Here is a 19,734-nt window from a genome sequence, read left to right as displayed (position 1 = left end):
GGGATTCATGATGGAGGTTTTGGTATTTTTGTTGGTTTTCGTTTTAAATGAATCATACCATCTACTGGGAATTACACTCAGAAGGAACTTCATTTGGAATCCAGGGAGAACTGTAATTAGCCGAAAACAAACTGGGTTGGTTTGTGTGAGGGTGTGGAAACGAGATGGTAGTAATTAAGTTAACATATGGGAAAACAGCGAGCAGGGTGATGGGGCGGGGAAAGCACCTGACTTCTAAACAGGATCTGAGTGCCATTCTCAAATTATCTCACCACAATCTATTTTCCAGGTCAGTTGTTCTGCCAATGAGGTATTTCAATTTTATTCTACTTTGTCAGTCTTGGGACTTTGTTTTATTGTTTCCTGATGTCTCATGGGGTCATTTGCTTCCACTTGACCAATTCTAATTTTTAAGGAATTATTTTTTTCAGTGAGCTTTCGCGCCTCTTTTACCATTTTGCCAATTCTATGTTTTAAGGAGTTATTTTCTTCAGCATTTTTTGTCTCTTTCACCGAGTCGCTAAAGTTGTCACAATTTTCTTGTATTTCTTTTCCCAATTTGTGATCTATTACTTTTACTTGATCTTCATAATGTTTCCCCCCCTTAAAAAGTCTCTGTCTCTGTATAGGAATTCTGGTCGGGCTTGTGTCTCGACTGCAGCTTTCTTTGAGGCTTTGCTGATGGAAGTTTTCAAGTCATTGTCTCTCACTCAGCTTTCGTCAGACTTCCTGGTCACCACAGTAGCTTTCTGTGGTCGGGTTCTTCTTGTTGTTGTTTACTACTCATTTTTCCAGACTATTTCTTGACTTTGGACTTGATGTGAGAGTTGAGCCCCGCTCACCTCTGGGGAGGATGGCTGGCCTGAGTCTCTGACTTTTATGTCCTTCTGCTACTTTCACAGCTCATTCTGGGGATCTAAGTTTTCAGTGTTTCCAAAGGGGTGTGATCTAGAGAAAGCTCTCTGTGCTGCCTTCCTAGCTGGCAAATTCCTGATACAGTTGGTGTCTGTTGGCATGCTTGTGGTCGATTTTCTGCTGATTGTTGCTGAATTCAGTCACTGTCAGCCTGCTGGGAGCTGCGGCAGGTTCGGCATCACTGAACTGACAGAAGCCCCTTGGTTTTGGTCTCTCGCCCCAGTTTATTCCAGTACAGGCTTATAGGTAGGGCTCAGAGATACATCACTATGTTTCTGGAACTAGTTTCTTCCTCCTTATAAAAGTCAGGCTTATTCATTCTTGATACTGTGACCATTCTGTCCTGGAACTGTAACCTGGACCTGGGTAACTGGCAACAGAGCTGCCAGATGGCACCCATTCCTGCCCCCAGTGTTAGCATGGGGGTCCTTTGAGATTACTTCCCACCCAGGTGTTAATTCCCCATGCTGTCTTTGGACACTGCACTGCACCCTACCCTGGTGCCATCTGCCACCTGTTGAGCTCCTGACCAGCTCCCACCACAGTATCTCCAGACTTCTTTGTCAGTCTTCCTAAACTGCCCAGGCTGCAAAAATGACTCACTGTGATTATTTTCTTGATTTAATCAATCATTATAGGGGATGATGTGAGGGAGTTAAGGAAAAACAGCAAGCTCTAACTCTTAACATCTTGACTCTGCTTCCTCTGCCATTCTCAAAGTATACTAATGGGGGAAATCACCTCCAAGAAACGGCTTCTTCATCAAGAAATGACAGGTCAAACTAAGGACCATTTGAGGACCACCCCGTGCTGAAGTTATTACTTTATGGACTCAGGAAAAGCTGACAATAAAAGATATTGTGTGAATGGTAGAATATAAAAATATGAGGACCTGGGTTCAAATGCTGGCCCAGCAATCTCCCTTTGAAGACTCTTAATTTCCTCATGTGGAGAATGAATTATACAATCTCAAAGTTAAAAGAGACCTCAGAGGCCACCTGGTGTAACCAACACCTGAAGAATTCTATTTCAGTAAAAAAGTGGTCAAAGGATCAAAGACTGAAGAGTTTAAAGAACCATTAGAGGTCACTGAGTCAACCCCCTTATTTCATAGATGCCCTCTCAAAGAAGCCAACTACCATGAGAGGGCAGGGGCTCATTACCTCCCACCTGGACCCACCAGCCGCTGGAGGCTCCACCTGCCTCAAATCCCTCCCCATTCCAGCCCATCCTCCATTCAGCCACAGAAGGGATTTTCCTAAAGTGCAGGTCTGACCACGTCACTCTCTACTCAATAAACTCCAGTGACTTCCTATCGCCTACAGGATCAAACACAAAATCGTGTTCAGCATTCAAAGTCTTCCAAAATCCGGCCCCTCCTGCCTTTCCAGTCTTTTCACACCCTCACTCCCCCTGAGAACTCAGCCATCTAGTGCCACTGATCTCCTTGCTATTCCTCAGACAAGGCACTCCACATCCCAACGCCAGGAGTGTTCACTGGCTGATCCCCATGTCTAGAAGGTTCTCCCTCTTCATCTCTCAAATTCCACTTTCCGTGACAAGCCTTTTCCAGTCCCCTTTAGTACTAATTAATGCCTTCCTACTATTGATTACCTCAAATTTATCCTGTCTAGATCTTGTTTGCACAAAGTGATTTGCATGTTGTCTTCCCCACTGGATTATAAACTCCTCGAGGGTCTATCTTTTCCTTCCTAGGAGATTCATAAATGTGTATGGACTGCTTGACCTACTCACAATCTCACAGCTAATAAATAGGTGAGGCAGGATTTTAACTCAAGTCATTAAGACCCCAAGCTCTGGACACAATTGATGGTAGCCACGTCCACTAACTCCAAATCTAATACTTCAAGTACTCTACACTGCAAAAAATATATGGTGGTCATTAGTTCACATTTTTCTAAAGACTTGCCATCCAGTTTCACAGGCATCTCGATTTTTGACTCGCCTCCACTTCATAATAATGGTGGCTCACATAGAAGGCTTTAAATTGTACAAAACCTTTTACATCCATGTTTCTTTCTCTTTTCAGTGGCTAGAGTGTTTCCCTTAGTGATGCCCACATCGCTCCCTTCTATAAAAAATAAATGTGTCGAGGACAAGGACTCTGGTACATGGCACCACCTTAAGAAATGTTTGTGGAATGGTCATGCATTGAGTTGGGTAGAGCAACATATCTCACCCTAGAACCATGCACCTTTTGAGATTATACATATTCTGTGCACACTAACATATTTCTGCTTTGATTTCTTAGTTTCAAACTATGTTATTTCATGTTACTCATCCCAGTGAGCTAAGAATATGATTTTAGGGGCATCTGTTCTTAACTCTCTCTTTTTTCTTTTTTTTTGGGTGAGGCAATTAGGGTTAAGTGACTTGCCCAGAGTCATACAGCTAGTGAGTGTTATGTGTCTGAGGCTGGATTTGAACTCAGGTCCTCTTGTCTCCACAACTGGTGCTCTATCTGTTCTTAACTCTTAAATCTGAAGAGATCCTCCAGTTTGTCCATGCTGTGCCCTTTTCAGGTTATACAAGACAGAAGCCACTCAAGAAAGCTGACTGCCCAATCTGTTCTTAGAAAGATCCAGGAATGTCTCCCACAGTGTTCTTTATTTGCCTATATACCTCGGTAAGAGAAGAGATTCTGTTACAGGTACAGGTACTATTAGACAGGCCTCAATCTCCCTTTCAACTCTGGTATTTCGGGATCCTTTGCTCTTTCGAGGGTTTGGCTTGGCCATCCTACAAGAACAGGTGGACCTTGGAGTTAAGAAGAGGCTCTTTCTAAAGTGCTTCAAGGAGACGGTCTTATGAATTTCACATTTACCACCAAACTAGTCTTGCAGAGACCCATTAGCTTCCTCAGTGAATTATTTCTTTGTAAGTATAAAGAGACCTACTTCCAACAAAGCTGCAGAAATGCCAAGAGCCAGAGTTCAAAACTTACAGAATTTTTCAGAAGTCGTAAAAACACTCTGAGATAGGAAAAAAAAAAAGAACAAGTCATTGGAACTCAGGGAATCAAAGTCTATTTTGATCTGGAAGGCTCCTTAGGGGTCACTGAGTCTAACTTTTTCATAGTCTATGGGAGGAAACAGGTCCAGTGGGACGGAGGTGATACTCATTCTCGTACACCATGTCTCATCGGAAGAATGGCGATGAAATCACTGTTTAAGGAGCGGCTACTTTGGGTAGGATGTAAAGTGCTGCATAGATGGAGATACTCAGCTGTAAGGATTACTGGTAACAATAACGAATGAATAACAAGCATCTACTGAACCCTTCCTATGTGCCCAACCTTATGCTAGAGACTGGTCATACAAACACAAAAGAAAGATAGCCATTGCCTTCACAGAGCTTTTACTGTAATGGGTGAGACAAGATGTGGAGACGGCCAGAAAAAAAGAGTTACAGTCTCCAAAAACAGATGGCAATGGGAGAAAGAGGGCAGAAAATTGGCAAGTGGGTTCTGCCCCCCAGTGGCAATGGTATTACCCATTTTATTTCTATTATTAGAGAGAGAAGTAGAAAAGGGACAAGGTGCATGGTGATGAGGAAGAGAGGAGAGACTTAGGGAGGACAGAACCCAATGGCTTAGGTTCTCCAAAGGCATGGTCTGTTATAGTTGAGTCTGGAGTTTAAAGGCATAGCTGTAACAGAATAGCACGATAACAATCCACATTTATCACATCAGATGCTGCGGTAAGTCCTGGAGAGACAAAGAAAGGCAAAGGAAAAACCAAACAAGAACCGGCCCCCACCGAGTCCCCGCCCTCAAGGACTAGAAGGAAGGCAGGAAACTGGGAAAAGATTTTTACAACAAACTTCCCTGACAAAGGCCTCATTTCTCAAATACATAGAGAAATGAGTTAAATTTATAAGAACACAAATTACTCCCCAATTGATAAAAGGATATGAACAGGCCGTTTCAGAAGGAGAAATCAGAGCTATCTTTATTCATGTGAGAAAATGCTCTATGTCACTATTGATGAGAGAAATGCAAGTTTAAAAAACCTCTGAGGTACCAGCTCACACTTATCAGATTGGCTAATATGACAGAAAAGGAAAATGACAAATGTTGAAGGGGATGTGGAAAGACAGGGACACCAATGCACTGATGGAGGAGTTGTGAACTGATCCAACCATTCCGGAAAACAATTTGGAACTATACCCAAAGGACTATAAAACTGTGCATTTCTGTGTTCATATCACTTGACCCAGCAACATCACTGCTAGGTCAGTATCACAGAGAGATCAAATTAAAAGGAAAAGGACCTTTATTTATTTATTTATAGCAGCTCTTTTTGTGGTGGCAAAGAATTGGAAAATTGAGGGGAAGTCTGTCAACTGGGGAAAGCCTGAACAAGTTGTGGTATATGAATGTAATGGAATACTATTCTGATATCAGAAATGATGAGCAGGATGCTTTGAGAAAAACCTGGTAGGACTTGCATGGACTGATGCAAAGTGAAGTGAGCAGAACCAGGAGAACTCTATACACAGTAATAGCAACAACTGTATGATGATCAACTGTGAACGACTTAGCTATTCTCAGCAATACAATGTTTCAAGACAATTCCAAAGTACTTATAACGAAAAATGCTACCTCCAGAAAAAAGAACTGATAGGATCTGAATGCAGATCAAAGCATACTGGATTTTTAAAAAATTTTCTTTCACTTTTCTTTTGGTCTGCATATTCTTTCACAACATGGCTAATATGGAAATATGCTTCGCATGACTGCACATGTATAACCTTTATCAAACTGCTTGCTTTCTTAATGATAGGGGACATAATTTGGAACTCAAAAAACTTCACAAATGAATGTAAAATTTTTTGTTTGCCTGTAATTGAGGGAAATAAATAAATGAAGGCTGTACACATCCCCTCCTCACCTACCCCCGCAACTGCATGTGCTAAAGACATCAGAAACTCAGTGTTTCTAAAATCGAACTCATTTCCCTCCCACCTCCCCCAACACCCTAAACTTCTGTAATTCTGTTTAAATCACCACCAACCTCCCAACATCTCTCCCACATCTGTAATGTTGGCCTCTCTCCACAAAGACAACCAGTTGCCAAGTCTTGCCATTTGCATCTTCAGGACATCCTTTGCATCCATCCCCTTGTCCCAACTCCTACAGCCTCTGGCTTAGCTCAGACTTCATCATCAGCGCATCATCACTCATTCAGATTAGGTCAACAGCCTTCTCACTAACCTCTCTGCCTCAAGTTCATTCTATGTCGTTGTTGCCAAAGTGATTTCCTTTGAAGCACAGTGTCATGGGACTTCCATAATGAACTAGCTCTAGTGGCTTCCCATTGCCCCGACCATAAAATAAAGACGCCTCTGTTTAGCTCGTAAATCCTACATAACCTGGTCCCAGTTTATCCACATAGCCTCATTGCTCATTAGTATTTCTTCATCATACTGTGATCCAGCCAAACTGGGCCTCACTCTGTTCCTTAATCCCAATACTCCAAGACTTTGCACTGGCCACCCTCCGTGTGTGGTACAGACTCCTCTTTGGCACTGTGTCACATTGCCCCTCCATGCCTTTTAGAAGCAGCTCAAGCATCCCCTTCTAGGAGAAGCCTTTTCTGATCCCCCTACTGCTGGTGTCCTCCTTTGTAACCTCCCTTGTATGAAAGTATTTTGTGTATACTGACTTTAAATACATTGTATATATATTTCACGTGCGTATGTGTGTGTGTGTAGAGTGTACTGTTATAGTTAGTTGTTACCTCCCCCATTAGAATGTAAGGACACTGAGACCTGGGATTAATTCTTTGGATTTATTATTCCCCTAGTACCTAATACAGAGAGTGGCACATAGTAGGTGCTTAATAAATATCTGCTGATTGGGTCTCAGTTTCCCCAACTGTAAAATGAAGAAAGTGGAACAGATTACATCCAGCTCAACCAAGTTGCCCAAAAAGCAGAGCCAGCACTTGGGTCATGCCTTTGCATAAAGTGTACACAGAGGCAGAAAGTCTGGTCCTTACCAAGATTCCTACTCCAGCCCAGCCAGATCGACAGGACCATCAAGAACATGTATGCCCTCGCAATATTCTTTTAGAATTCAGTGGTGTCCTTGACAGTAACACAAGACATCCAACTGAGACACTATTGAATTGCTAGTAATAGCAGACTGTATAACTTTAAGGTTTAGACAGTGCTGTCTAAATGTTCTCATAACAATCCTGGAACAGAGGTGCTATTATTAACCCCATTTTACAGATCAGGAAACTGAGCCTGAAAATATCCAAGGCAGGATTTGAACTCAGGTCTTCCTGATGAATGCAGAACTCTTACCCACTGAGGCACTGAGCTGCCAAATTAGTAGTGATTACTTTAAATGACAATTCCATTATTAATGATGATACTGGAGGGGCTTGCCATTCCCTTCTCCAGCTCATTTTACAGTTGAGGAAACTGAGGCAAACAAGGTTAAGTGACTTGCCCAGGGTCACACAGCTACTAACTGTCTACGACGGGATTTGAACTCAGGCCTTCCCACCTCCAGGCCCAGCACTCTATGCACTGCACCACCTCGCTGCCTCCTTAAAAATGAGAGCAGTTACAAAATGGAATGGTCTGGTTCAGAACACAGTGGCTTCCCACTCAAGAAGGAAAGACCTTCAGACAGTGCAGGAAGACTAAATGGAATTGCTATTCAAGCATGAGCTAATCCAAATGGCCCCGAAGGTACCTGCCAAGTCTACAATTACACAAGCAGATGATGCTACGGTGCCACCTCCCCAAGAACTCCCATTCTATCTGGGGAGACAGGTGAGTCATATCACAAATTTATAGACGAGGAAAAAAAAAATCACCCTAACTTCTCACTTTCTTTTATAATCAAGCACAGAAAAAAATGCAAGACTTAGAGTCAAGAGGTCCACGTTGAATACCACCTGTGCCAGTGGTGAGTCAGCTCACTGTTATGAGTTCTAGTTCCCTCACCTCTAAAATGAGTGATGTTAGACCTTAAGACACTTAAGGCCCCTCCCTGCTTGCCCTAAATCCATGGCCTAGTCACTGGGGAGCTGGGAGGAATGAAGAGGGGAGCACAGACAAATGATGCCCTCAGAAATGACACAATCCAATTTTGACCAATGACGGCGACTTCTCCCTAAACAGATCATTTGCTAGAACTACTAACATAAAGCTACATGGAGTTTCGTTTTCTTTCCTCTGTCTTGCCCCCATTGTCTGGTTAAGGAAGAATTTGTTCATAGAACAACAGCAAGAGAGTAGCAAAGGCCCTGAGACCTTGGAGGGGAAGGGAAGAGCCTTATGCCCATCAGCAATAATGATGACTCAGATTTCAACTGCACATGGAGGCTCATGAGGCATCTCATTCTCAAGGACACAGAGGTAGGAGGGCAAGATGGTTATTTCCATTTTGCTACATAAGAAAACAGACCTAGAGAGATGACATGACTTGATTCCTTACCATGAAATCCTGTACTTTTCACTCAATCAACACCACCAACTATTAAAATCACAGCAAATAGACATCTCAAACACTTGTAAATCTGAGACCAGTCAGGTAGGTGCATAAAGGATGAGGGTCTCCCAAAGGAATCTGAGGAAATTCAGGGAAAACAAATGTCCTTGGCTTACCTTATGAAAACCAACTTGACCTTGGTTGGGGCTGTCTTAATAATGGCAGATGCATTTTGGTGGCTTCTTCCATATAATATCTGATTGTTTATCTGTTTGGGAGAAAAAAATAAGGACATGTAAAAATATACATTTTGTTATATGTCTGGGGAATAAACAAGAGTATATAATAATTCAAATTCAGGAGGATTTATTAATGCTTAGATATACCCAAACAACTAGAAATATACTATCTTAACTTGACAGGGATGGTACAGAAAAAGTTCTATTCATATTAACATCATAAGGTGACTTTTTATAGTATTTACTTAACTTTTGTGATGCTACATTCCACTGATCTTCTCTAAGTTTTATTTAGATTGCAAGTTTTAAGATCAAGATACTGGCCCCCATACTAAACTCTAAAAAGGTTTCTGTAGTAATACAAAATCAAACTGTAACAGAACTACACACTAGGAAATTAACTTCTCTGTGATTTTAATAGAAGGATGAAGGCACTGGAGACAAGAACATCTAGGTTTAAATCCTTCCTCTGACACATATTATTCCTGTGAGTGGGAGTAGGTAAAAAACCACTGAATGATCAAGGCAACCCCCAAAGACAGTAAACTAAAAAGAAATTACAGATGTATGTTAATGGAGGGAGCTTCTACACTGGGAATTCCATACAATAATTAAATTACAAATCTAGACTTGCCATTGTCCCTTAAAAAAAAAGGGGGGGTATATAAAACAGTTCTCCACTCTTGCTCAGGAATTCTCATTAACAATGATTCCATGTTTACGTGGAAAACCCCAGTAATTCAGTAAAGATATTAATTAAGTCAATTAGAAATTTTAGGAAAGTCACAAACTACAAAATTAATCTTCAAAAATTCAATAGCATTTCTACATAATAATAATGAAACATAATAAGAAAACCCAATCCCAAATAACTACAAAATGCACAGAATACCTAGGGATCAATCTCCCAAAGCAGACACAAGATTTTTTTATATTAAATTATAAAACACTCCTTCAAGAAACAAAGAATAACTTAAATGGCTAAAGGAATATTCAGTGTTCATGGCTGGTCCCAGCCAATATAATAAAAATGATAATACTACTGAAATTACTTTACACATGTAATGTGATATCAATCAAATTACAAAGAGGATGCTTTGCAGAGCTTGGTAAAATAATGAAATTCATTTGGAAAAACAAAAGAAAGCGATGAAGAAGGGAAATGATGGGAAGAAATTGGGATGAAGGAGGAATAGTACTTCTAGATCTCAAACGATATTATAAAGTAACAGTCATCAAAACAATCTAGCATTGGTAAGAGAACAGAAAGATGAATGTGACTGACTAGACAAGGGAAGTTCAGAAACAATAGCCTAGTGTTTGAATATCTCCCTATCTCATAAAAACTTTTGGGAAAACTGAAAAGCAGTCTGGCAGAAATTAGGCTTAGTCCTGTATCTTGCACCATATTCCATAAAAGATTCTAAATGGAAGTGTCTTTAAAATTAAAGATCATGCTATAAAATTTTTTTTTGAAGAGAAACAGATGGCATATCTCTCACAGCTATGGGTAAGAGATGTATTCTTAAGCAAGAGATAGAGGCAATTACAAAAGAGAAAACAGATAACTTTGATCATGTGAAACTGAGAAGCTTCTGTACAGACAACATGAATGCACCTAGGATAAGAAAGGGAATGGTCAAAAGGGAAAAAATATTTGCATCAGATCTTGTTTTTAACAGATAAATGGTCAAGTAATATGAATAAATCAATCTCAAAAGAAGAACTGCAAAGTATTCACGAACACATGAAAAAAATGCTGTAAATCACTGATGTTGCTTGTCCATCCTTTTCGAATAGGACCAATGACATCATGGGTTGATATCTTGACTCACGCATGGATTAGATTTAAGTGAGGCAAAGTGTCATAAAGTAATTGGCCTCACTCTTTCTTCCAGAGTCACTGAAGTCCAGTGGCAGAAGAAAAGTCAGGACGACCAGCGATGGCTCAGGATGCGGTGTCTTCGATGTCTGACCGAGCCCTAAGCGCTCCACAGCACCTGTGTCAGTCACTTTCATGGTCGTTGGAACAATTTGTTCTCATCCACCCATTCTGCTAAGGGAAGCCTTCACATCCTCGGAGTAGACACTCTTTTAACTCACCAACTGATTTGAGTCCTGTCAATTACCCACAGTCGGGTTTAGCCTGTCTGCTCAAATGGTTACCCAGGGTATGGCCACTGTACGTGGTACAGCTTCTTGGAGCCACAGGTGAGAGTTGGGTGCCTGGTAGACACCAAAGGTGGATGAGCATCCCTGAAAGGGCTTGGCTAGCCCTCACACTAGAGGTCCTAGTCCTCCCTGAAAACCCCACACACTCATAATAAGAGAAATGCAAATCAAGACAACCCTGAGGTTCCTCCTCATACCCTTCAAATTGGCAAAAATGACAAAATAAGGCAATAGTCAAGGTTGGAGGGGTTGTGGAAAAATAGGCACATTACTGCATTGTTGGTAGAGCTGTGAAATGGTAAAACCACTTGGAAGCATGGAAATAGAGACTAAAATGTCCACACCCATTGAACCAGGGACTTCATTACTGGGCTTATACACCAAGGAAGCCATTGATATGAAAAATGTCCCCATACATTTCAAAATATTTACAGTAGCAATTTTCATTGTAACTAAGATGGCTATCAATTGGGAAATGGCTAAACAAATTGTGGTACATGAATGTAATGGAATGTTACTGTGCTGTAAGAAGTGATGTGTGTGGTTTGAATACAAAGAAGCATGGAAAGAGCTAAATGAACTGATGCAGAACAAAGTAAGCAGAGCCAGGAAAATACCAGACACAGTAACTACAACAATGTATATGGAAAGAACAATGACACATTAAAATTCAAAAGTAAATGAAATCAAATTATGAAGATCAAGTGGTACTTGAAAATGGGGAAGACTCCCCCAACACTACCTCTTCGAGGACGTAGGAGGTCCTTGGCACATGGCAAACGTTTTTGGACTTTTCCAATGTATTTATCAGTCATGTTCCTTCTTTTAAAAAAATACTATTTATCATAGAGTGATGGTGTCATTTGTGATAGCTCTTGATGTAGGGCAGGGAGAGGGATACATGAGATACTATGGTGATGTAAGAAACAGGAAAATATAAAAAAAAATTGTATACAAACTACTCCATTACTTGTCAAGTATATCACGGAGCAATGAATTATATTATTCTAGATATATGCCTGTAAATTAGGTTAAGTGACTTGCTTAGGATCACCTGGCTAGTAAATGTCTGAGGCCCAATTTGAACTTGGGAAGAGGAGTCTTTCTGATTCTGGCATTCTATCCACTGCACCATGTACCTGCCCTGTCTAAGGGGGGAGACAAAAAAACAAAAACAAAAGAAAACAACCTGCATACAAATAATCTACCTACCATGTAAATGGGAGATAAGCAACAAAGGGAAAGCAATAACATTAAGGAGGGAGCTAAAAAGGCTTTTTCCAGAAGTCGGGAATTTATAAACATTTATTAAGCATCTCCTTTGTGCCAGGCACAGTGCTCAGGGCTAGGGATACAAAAGAGATGCAAAGGACAGTCAAGGAGCTTGCAATTTAACAAGGGAGACATAAGTAAACAAATATAGGATGGACAGATAATTAAGAAAGGGAAAGCACTGGAATTAAGAGGGGCTGTGGAAGAGTTAGACTGCAATGGATCCTAGAAACATAAATGCCAAATACAGGAGTTTATGTGTAATTCTGGGAGATAATAGGAAACCACTGGGGTTTTTTTGTTTGTTTTCAACCAACTATGTTGGAAAAATCAATTTAGCAAGCTTCTTGGAGGATGGATTAGTTACACAGTTTGCAAGAGTGTAGGGCTAGATTTGAACCAATCAAGATTTGGTCTTGCCAAACCCAGCTCTAGCTCTCTACCAACTAAATCATGGGTTTGAATCTCATTTCTGGTACTAATGTGTGATCTTGATTTTCCATGTAAAAGAGGAACAATTCCATTAGCACTATGTATGACAGCAGGGATTCTTGCACTGGGCTCTGTGAACTTTAAAAAAAAATTGATAGCTTTATTTCAATATGATTGGTTTCCTTTGCAATTCTCTGTATTTTATTTAATGCATTTTGCAATATGATTTTGAGAAGAGGTCCATGGCTTCACCAGAATGCCAAAGGGGTCCAGAATATAAAAAGGTGAAAAAATCCTGTATTAGATTAACCCCAGGGGCCAGGTGGGTTCTTCCCAAGTTAAGTTTCATCTTTCAAAAGCACGTCAGTTTCGAAGTTGTCTTCTGTTGGGCACAGGGTCTTGGACCAGGGGAGGCACTGAGCTTTTGGCTACTTCCCTCTTTGCCTGAGTTTCAGTGTGATTGGATGAACATAAGAGTAGGTGGTGTTCTCCAGAAAAACCACTAAAACATTTCATCTCAGATAATGAAAGCTCAACTCACTTCAGCAGATCATTAGTTTTAATTTATATAACAGTCAATTTAAAGTTATGTGCTTGAAACTGCTGCTTTTTAACACTCAGAGGAGCACGCAACAGAAAGGAAAGCAGCTCCCTTACACTGGATGGTTTTTTCCAATGCCAACTACTCTGGTGTTTACTGGGAAAGCAGCTGCTGTCAGCAAATATGCCAGGGCCAATGGAGTAACCACAGAGCTCAGAGTGGGGTGAAGAGGGAGCAGGGCGTGAAATGGTGGCGACCATGTGACAAAAACGGGAAAGCCTCAATCAAGCAAAACAGAGTAAGCTAGGGAATGAAGACCCAGGCCCCGTGATGAAAAGCCATCTGGTTTGGCTGCCCTAATCATTCCACTGGAGTGTCAGGAAAGACTGCCCGGAGCTGTGAATCAACTCCTCCAAAATACAAAAATACAACATAATTCTACTGGAGTAGGGGTGAGATGAGGAGAAGCCTCCATTTTCAAATGTTCTGTGGAAACAGCCCAATCTGATTAGGAAACACATTCCCCATGAGGCCTCAGGCCCTAAGAGGCAGGACTGATAAGAGAAAAGTGAAGGAGGAAATGAAATTGGGAGCCCACAGGGAGGTTGCTAGTCATGGAGCCGACCAGAAACACTGCAAAAGATGGATCAGAGGAGCAGGCTACCAGTCCAACTGCAGGGTGAGCTGAGCTAGCAGAACTGAGGACACCGTCAGGGTCTGTCAGCAGCACATACACCAGAGAACACTGAAGCAGCAAGAGTTCCCGGTTACCAAGATGTGTGTGCATGTGTGTGTATGTGTGCATGCGTGTGTGCATGTGTGTGTGTGTGTGTGTGTGTGTGTGTGTGTATGTATGTATATACAGTGGTTTCCTACTTTCAGTCTCTCCCCACTCCAATCAACACTCCCCACAGAGGCCAAAGTAATCTTTCTAAAATGAATGTTGAATCCTTCTCAAAACCCTGCAGTCACTCCCTGTCACCTCTGGGACAACATATACATTTGTCAGCCCAGAAGGGAAAGGCCTCTACCCTCTGACCCCAACCACTTTTAATGGACTTCCTTCTGACTTAGGGCCCTTACTGCACAGTCTGTCCCAAACAAACTGTCATACTCACTGGGCTGGGATTTCGCATTGCAAAGCCTACCTGTATCTTTACCTCTGAGCAGGGCAGGCCCATGGCTAGAATGAAGTCCATCTCTCCTCCAAAACACTCTTCCTTTTTTCAGGCCTCAGCTCATATTGATGTCAGTGAGGGAGCCAATACACAATTATTAAGTGCCTATTACTTGCCAGGAAGTGTCCTAAGCACTGGGGCTAAAAAAGAAGGTGGGAGACAGGCCCGGCTCCCCAGGAGCACTTACCAGAATGGGGGAGACACCATACAAACCACAATATGGCAGAAACAAGACATATTCAGGATAAACTAAAAAAAAAAATCAACAAAAGGAAGGTGCTGAGGTGAGAAAAGAGAGAAGGAAAGGCTTCCTGGAGACGGCAGGATTTGTCCACAGACATGAAAGATGCCAGAGAAGCCAGAAGGTGGAGAAGAAGAGGGAAAGTATTCCATGCAGCTAGGAAAAAGGGTGCAGAGAAAGGAGACAAAGTAGGGGCAGCTAGGTGGTGCAGTGGATAGAGCACTGGCCCTGAAGTCAGGAGGACCTGAGTTCAAATCCGGCCTCAGACCAAACACTTGACACTAGCTGTGTGACCCTGGGCAAGTCACTTAACCCCAACTGCCTAGAAAGAAAGAAAGAAAGAAAGAAAGAAAGAAAGAAAGAAAGAAAGAAAGAAAGAAAGAAAGGAGACAAAGTGCCTCCTGTTGGGAATAAGAAGGAGGCCAGGGGCAGTGGAGCACAGACTGTGGGGTAGGGCAGACCGGAAAGGTGTGCGGGAAAGGTTCATAGGGACTTTGACCATCATACAGAGGATTTTGATTTGATCATGGTGGGGATAGGGACCCACTGGAATCTGTTGAGTAGCTGACAGGTCAGACCTGTGCTTTATGAAGATCATGTTGACAGCTTAGTAAAGGTTGGGCTGGCATGGGGAGCACCACGTAGCAAGAAGATGAGCCAGCACACTATTGCAACAGTCTCGGCATGAGGTGGCGGAGTCCTGAACCATCTTGGTGGCAGTGTCAGAGAAGAGAGGGGTCTATATGGTAGAGATGCTATGAAGGTAAAATTGAAAGGCCCTGGCAACAGACTGGATACAGGGCAGGAGGATGAGAGTGAGGAGGTGAGGACAACACCCGGGTTACAAGCGTAGGTGACTGGGAAGGTGGTGGTTGCTGATAGTAACTAGAAAGTCTGGAAGTGGAAAGATAACGAGTACAAATTTGGCAGCGTTGAGTTTAAGGTGTCTACATCACGCACAGTTCAATATGTCTAGTAAGCTGCTGGAGATGTGCTGGAGTCCCAAGGAGAACATGGATTGGACAAGAGGCGTGAGAATCTGTGGCATAGAGGTGATAATTAATGTCGCCTCTTCATGAAAGCTTCCATGAATGCAACAGCTGTTAGAACGTTCTCTCTCTTCAAATTACATTGTCCCTACTTATCTGGGTACATGTATAACCCCAGCAGAATATAATGTCCCTGTGAACAGGAAATGCTTTGCTTTTATTTCTGTATCCCCAGTGACCGGCGCACATCCTGCCACAGAAGATGGGGTTAATACATATTTGATGAATTAATGTAAACCAGAGAGCATTCTGGGAGATTCTTTATAGAGAACACGAGGAAGGAAGGGGAGACGAATCTCACAGTCTGAGGAGATTTAGTTAGATGAGGGGGCATCTGTCATGCTAAAGGAATGTGTCCATTGATAAGGTTAAGAATCCAAGTAAGCACCAAAGGAAGTAGGAATGATTTATCCATCATTCATTGCAGGAAAGAAAAAAAGATTTTCTTTAATCACATGGACAGGCTTTTAATTTCATTTTAAAATCTTTACTGAGATTTGCTTCACTGAAAGCAAAGATTTTAAAAAATATATATGTATTTGTAAAACAGTCCAAATTTAAACTGTTCTCAATTCTCCATTTCTGGACCCAGCATAAATGAAGATTTATGGTAAACAGCAGTCCAATTACAGCTATGCAGCGAACTTATCGGATAGCAAGTCAATTAAATTGAGCTGGGGCTGGAAGTTTTAATTATACAAAAATTAAAATGTAGTCAAAGCAACCAATCCCTTGTGGATTAGGAATACCACAAGGGAGAAATGTGATATGTTCATTTTCCTGCCCCTCTTCTAGAAAAGGGGAAACTTATTTTATAATTCAGTGGGAATGTTGGGAACACAAACAGCTTCATTCAGAAACTTATTCACCAATAACCTCAGAAAATTTATGTGCTTTAAAAATCTAGCCGGATATGGAGTGGCAAGACAAATTCTCACATTAGCCATATCCAAGGGGGAGAGGGAGAAAAGGAAAGAGATGGGGAGGAGAGGGGGAGAGGAGGGGAGAAAATACACTTCAATCCACACTGAGTCCTTCAGCTGCTGGTGAATAGCAAGTTTCATCATGAGTTAAGGAAAACTCTCAAATTAAAATCCTGCCTCAGACAATTCCTATAATATATGACTTGGGGCAGGTCAGTAATCTCTTTCAGACTGTTTCTTCACCTGGAAAATGGAAACAATAATACCCGTTGTAACTGCTTCAAAGGGCTGTGGGGAGGATGAAATGAGATAGTAAGTACTATGTAAACCTTAAAGTACTATAAAAATACAAGAGATTATTATAGTTGTTGTCATTTGACAGATTTGGAAATGGAGGCCAAGAGAATGTACAATATGGGATAGAACCAGGATGCACAGATATTCAGTCCTCTTCGTCCAAATCTACCCCTTCTTTCCTCTAGAGCAAGGACTTATCCAGAAGAAATTGTAAAACTAATCCCTGACATGTCAATAGCATTGTGCTAATTTATATCTAGAATAAGTTCTGTAAAGTAAGCCATGCAACCAAAAACAATTCCGTTGAAAGGTATTTGGATCGGTGGTAATGACTCAACAAAAAACACACGTCCTTTGGCTTCATAGAGTTGGGGGGTAGGGAGCAGACCATGGGTTTAGAAAGTGGGCATGTCGTAACATGGAGGAGCTGTAACAGTTGGATTTGTTTAATGTTATTTTCTTTCTTACAAGTCAGGGTTTGGTGCAGAGATGGTACAAAGGGAAATTACTATGATGAGTAAAGTCGTTAAAAAAAATGCTAAAAATAGAAGGAGCCTCACATAAACATGGTATTTGGCCTTTTTCTACCACCACCTACAAGATGGAATTGAAGGGCATGCAAAAATGGAATCTCTTTACAACCAAAGTCGAGATGTACTATCTTGTTATTAATATACTTTGTTGACTTCTTATCCACTGTTAAGTACCTATACATACAAAGCACTAAAAATAACTGGGAAATTTATTACGTTTTCTACCACCAAAAAATCCCTGAAAATGTTTCAGCCTATATTTTGGAATTTTTCTACTAGTCCTATGGGGTGCAAAAGGGTCTGGTAGTATTGAACACATTTTACAGTAAAGAAAAGTGAGGATTAGACAGTTAATCTCACATGTGAAAATCTGCATAATTAATTGGTAGAAACTGAAACATTGATTTCTGATTCTACATTCTTTCACTAAAATTCCACTCTTTATGTAAAATACCAAAGTGTCATCATGGTGATTCTCTACCCTCACAACACAGGAGAAATTGAGACAGTGACAAGAAGAAAATCATTCCATCTGGTAACACTACAGGAAGAAAGAAAAAAATAAGATCCCAGGGTTCTGTAAGAGCTCCTTCTCTGACATCTAGGTAGCACACAGAAGTGGACCAGGGAGTAGAGCATGGAGTAGATATGCTGTTGTGAGGAGATGGGTGCACAGAAAGCGTGCACAGCTGTGGCAGGGCATAGAGTGGGTTAATGGGTAAAGGATAACTGCGGCTGTACTGGAGACAAGCCTCACAATTGTCTATTTCACAAGACATTGGATCTGAGTCACTGTCTCCACTTCCAACTTATCACCTAGCCCTTCGGGTCATACTAAGGGTCCAGACTTTGTATAATACTGGTTTAGACCAAACATGGCACACCTCACAGCAAAAAAGGTGGTTTTAACTGACACCTGGTCAGCTGCCACTGAGAGACTTTGACAAAATGACCATGACCAAGATAGATTCTCTTGTCCTCTCAGTTTTTTCTCCACATCTCTTTCCCATTTCCTGCCATACTTCACCATACCCAATCAGTTGCAGAGCCCTGTCACAGAACCTAAATCTCTCCTAAAGTACTCCACACTTCTCCCTCTTCCTCATCCAATCAAAATTCCTATTTAGTGCTAAACTAGAGATTTAAAAGAAGTAAATCATACCAAAAGGAGGATTGATGACTTCGCCACTACCCAGGGGAATCTGTTTTTTAAGAGAGAAGCTAGCAGCAAAGAGAAATTAATCCTTAATTGACAAACAGGCAAATTATTTTGGAACAAGAATCAAAAGGGCAGAACGTTTTAAAGATGGGACTTGAAACCAGGTCTGCCAGACTCTGAATTCAGCTCTATATACATTATACCATGCTTGGTGGACAGGAATAGAGTCCATTATAATGATGATTGCTGTGGTTTCTGGTTGAGTCCTCATATACCTCTGTGTTTTTCCCAGATTTTATTTTGCTTACTATTAAAATCTTATATAGTTACAGAGAGGGTGTATACTTAAAAATTTGCTGGTTCTGTTTTCTGTACTCTATCTACATCATGATACAGAGTCAGAAGGGACTTCTGGGGCTGACAAATCCAACCTATGCCAACAAAAGAATTCTCTATGACAATATCACTGAGAAGCAATTGCCCAGTCTCTACCTGGAAACTGTGAATGATGCTAAGTCATTACCTCCCCAAGGCAGCCCATTCCCCTTCCTGACAGCCCAAATTGTCAGAAAGTTTCTATCAAGACTAAATTGGACACGGTGCAATCCCATGTCCCAAAATTTAGCCTTCTGAGTCAAAAGAGACCAACTCTAAGACCTTTTACACGGGCCGCCTTTCAAATACTTGAAGACAGCTTTCCTGTTGTCCTGAGTCTTTTCCTCTTCAGGCTAAAAATCCTCAAATCCAGCAACTCTTTCCTATAAGTAAGACATATACTCAAGACCCTTTGCCGTCCAGTCTGCCTTCTGTGGGACACGTTCCAGCTTATCGATGTATTTTTCAAACTGTGGTACTTAGAAGTGAACACAAAATTCTAAGAGGAATCTGAGTTTTTAGAAGTCATCCCACATTTTCTTGCATTTTTACTATTTGCTATTTCTTATGACCTAATAATATTCCATTGTTTTCATATTCATAATTATCCAAAAAGGACTTAGAAGTGATCTATCTGTAGAACAATATTCATAGGAGGATTATTTTTAATCACAAAATAAGAGTCTTTTTATCAGTACATTTTTCAGTGAGCCAATCTGCTTCAGTTACTGATTAATTCTCAGATGTGGCTGACCCATCATCATTCCAGGAGAATGACAGGTGTCCACATCTTAGAAATGAGTATGGAGAGACTCACAGAATGTCGAGTTGGAAGGGACATTGGAGATGATTTAGTACAAATGCCTTATTTTATAGACCACAGATCTAGAGCTAAACAGGACCTCAGAAGACCATTTTACAGATAAGGAAACTGAGG

General features: G+C 41.2%; 1 protein-coding gene across 3 annotated transcripts in view; it reads right to left on the bottom strand.

Annotated features, from left to right (window-relative positions):
• PATJ (PATJ crumbs cell polarity complex component) overlaps positions 1-19,734 on the bottom strand; it is a 340,451-nt gene that overhangs the window by 90,506 nt on the left and 230,211 nt on the right. For all 3 annotated transcript variants that reach the window (XM_020993089.2, XM_078156676.1, XM_020993086.2), the window contains exon 29: positions 8,563-8,654. In XM_020993089.2, coding sequence (XP_020848748.1) covers positions 8,563-8,654 — 92 coding nt within the window. The remainder of the gene's footprint in view (positions 1-8,562; positions 8,655-19,734) is intronic.

The sequence above is a fragment of the Phascolarctos cinereus genome, unplaced genomic scaffold, assembly GCF_003287225.1.
Source record: "Phascolarctos cinereus isolate Bilbo 61053 unplaced genomic scaffold, phaCin_HiC Scaffold_5;HRSCAF=322, whole genome shotgun sequence".
In the NCBI taxonomy this organism is placed as follows: domain Eukaryota; kingdom Metazoa; phylum Chordata; class Mammalia; order Diprotodontia; family Phascolarctidae; genus Phascolarctos; species Phascolarctos cinereus.
Note: the sequence above shows the minus strand (reverse complement) of the source record. Positions and strands in the feature narration are given on the sequence as shown.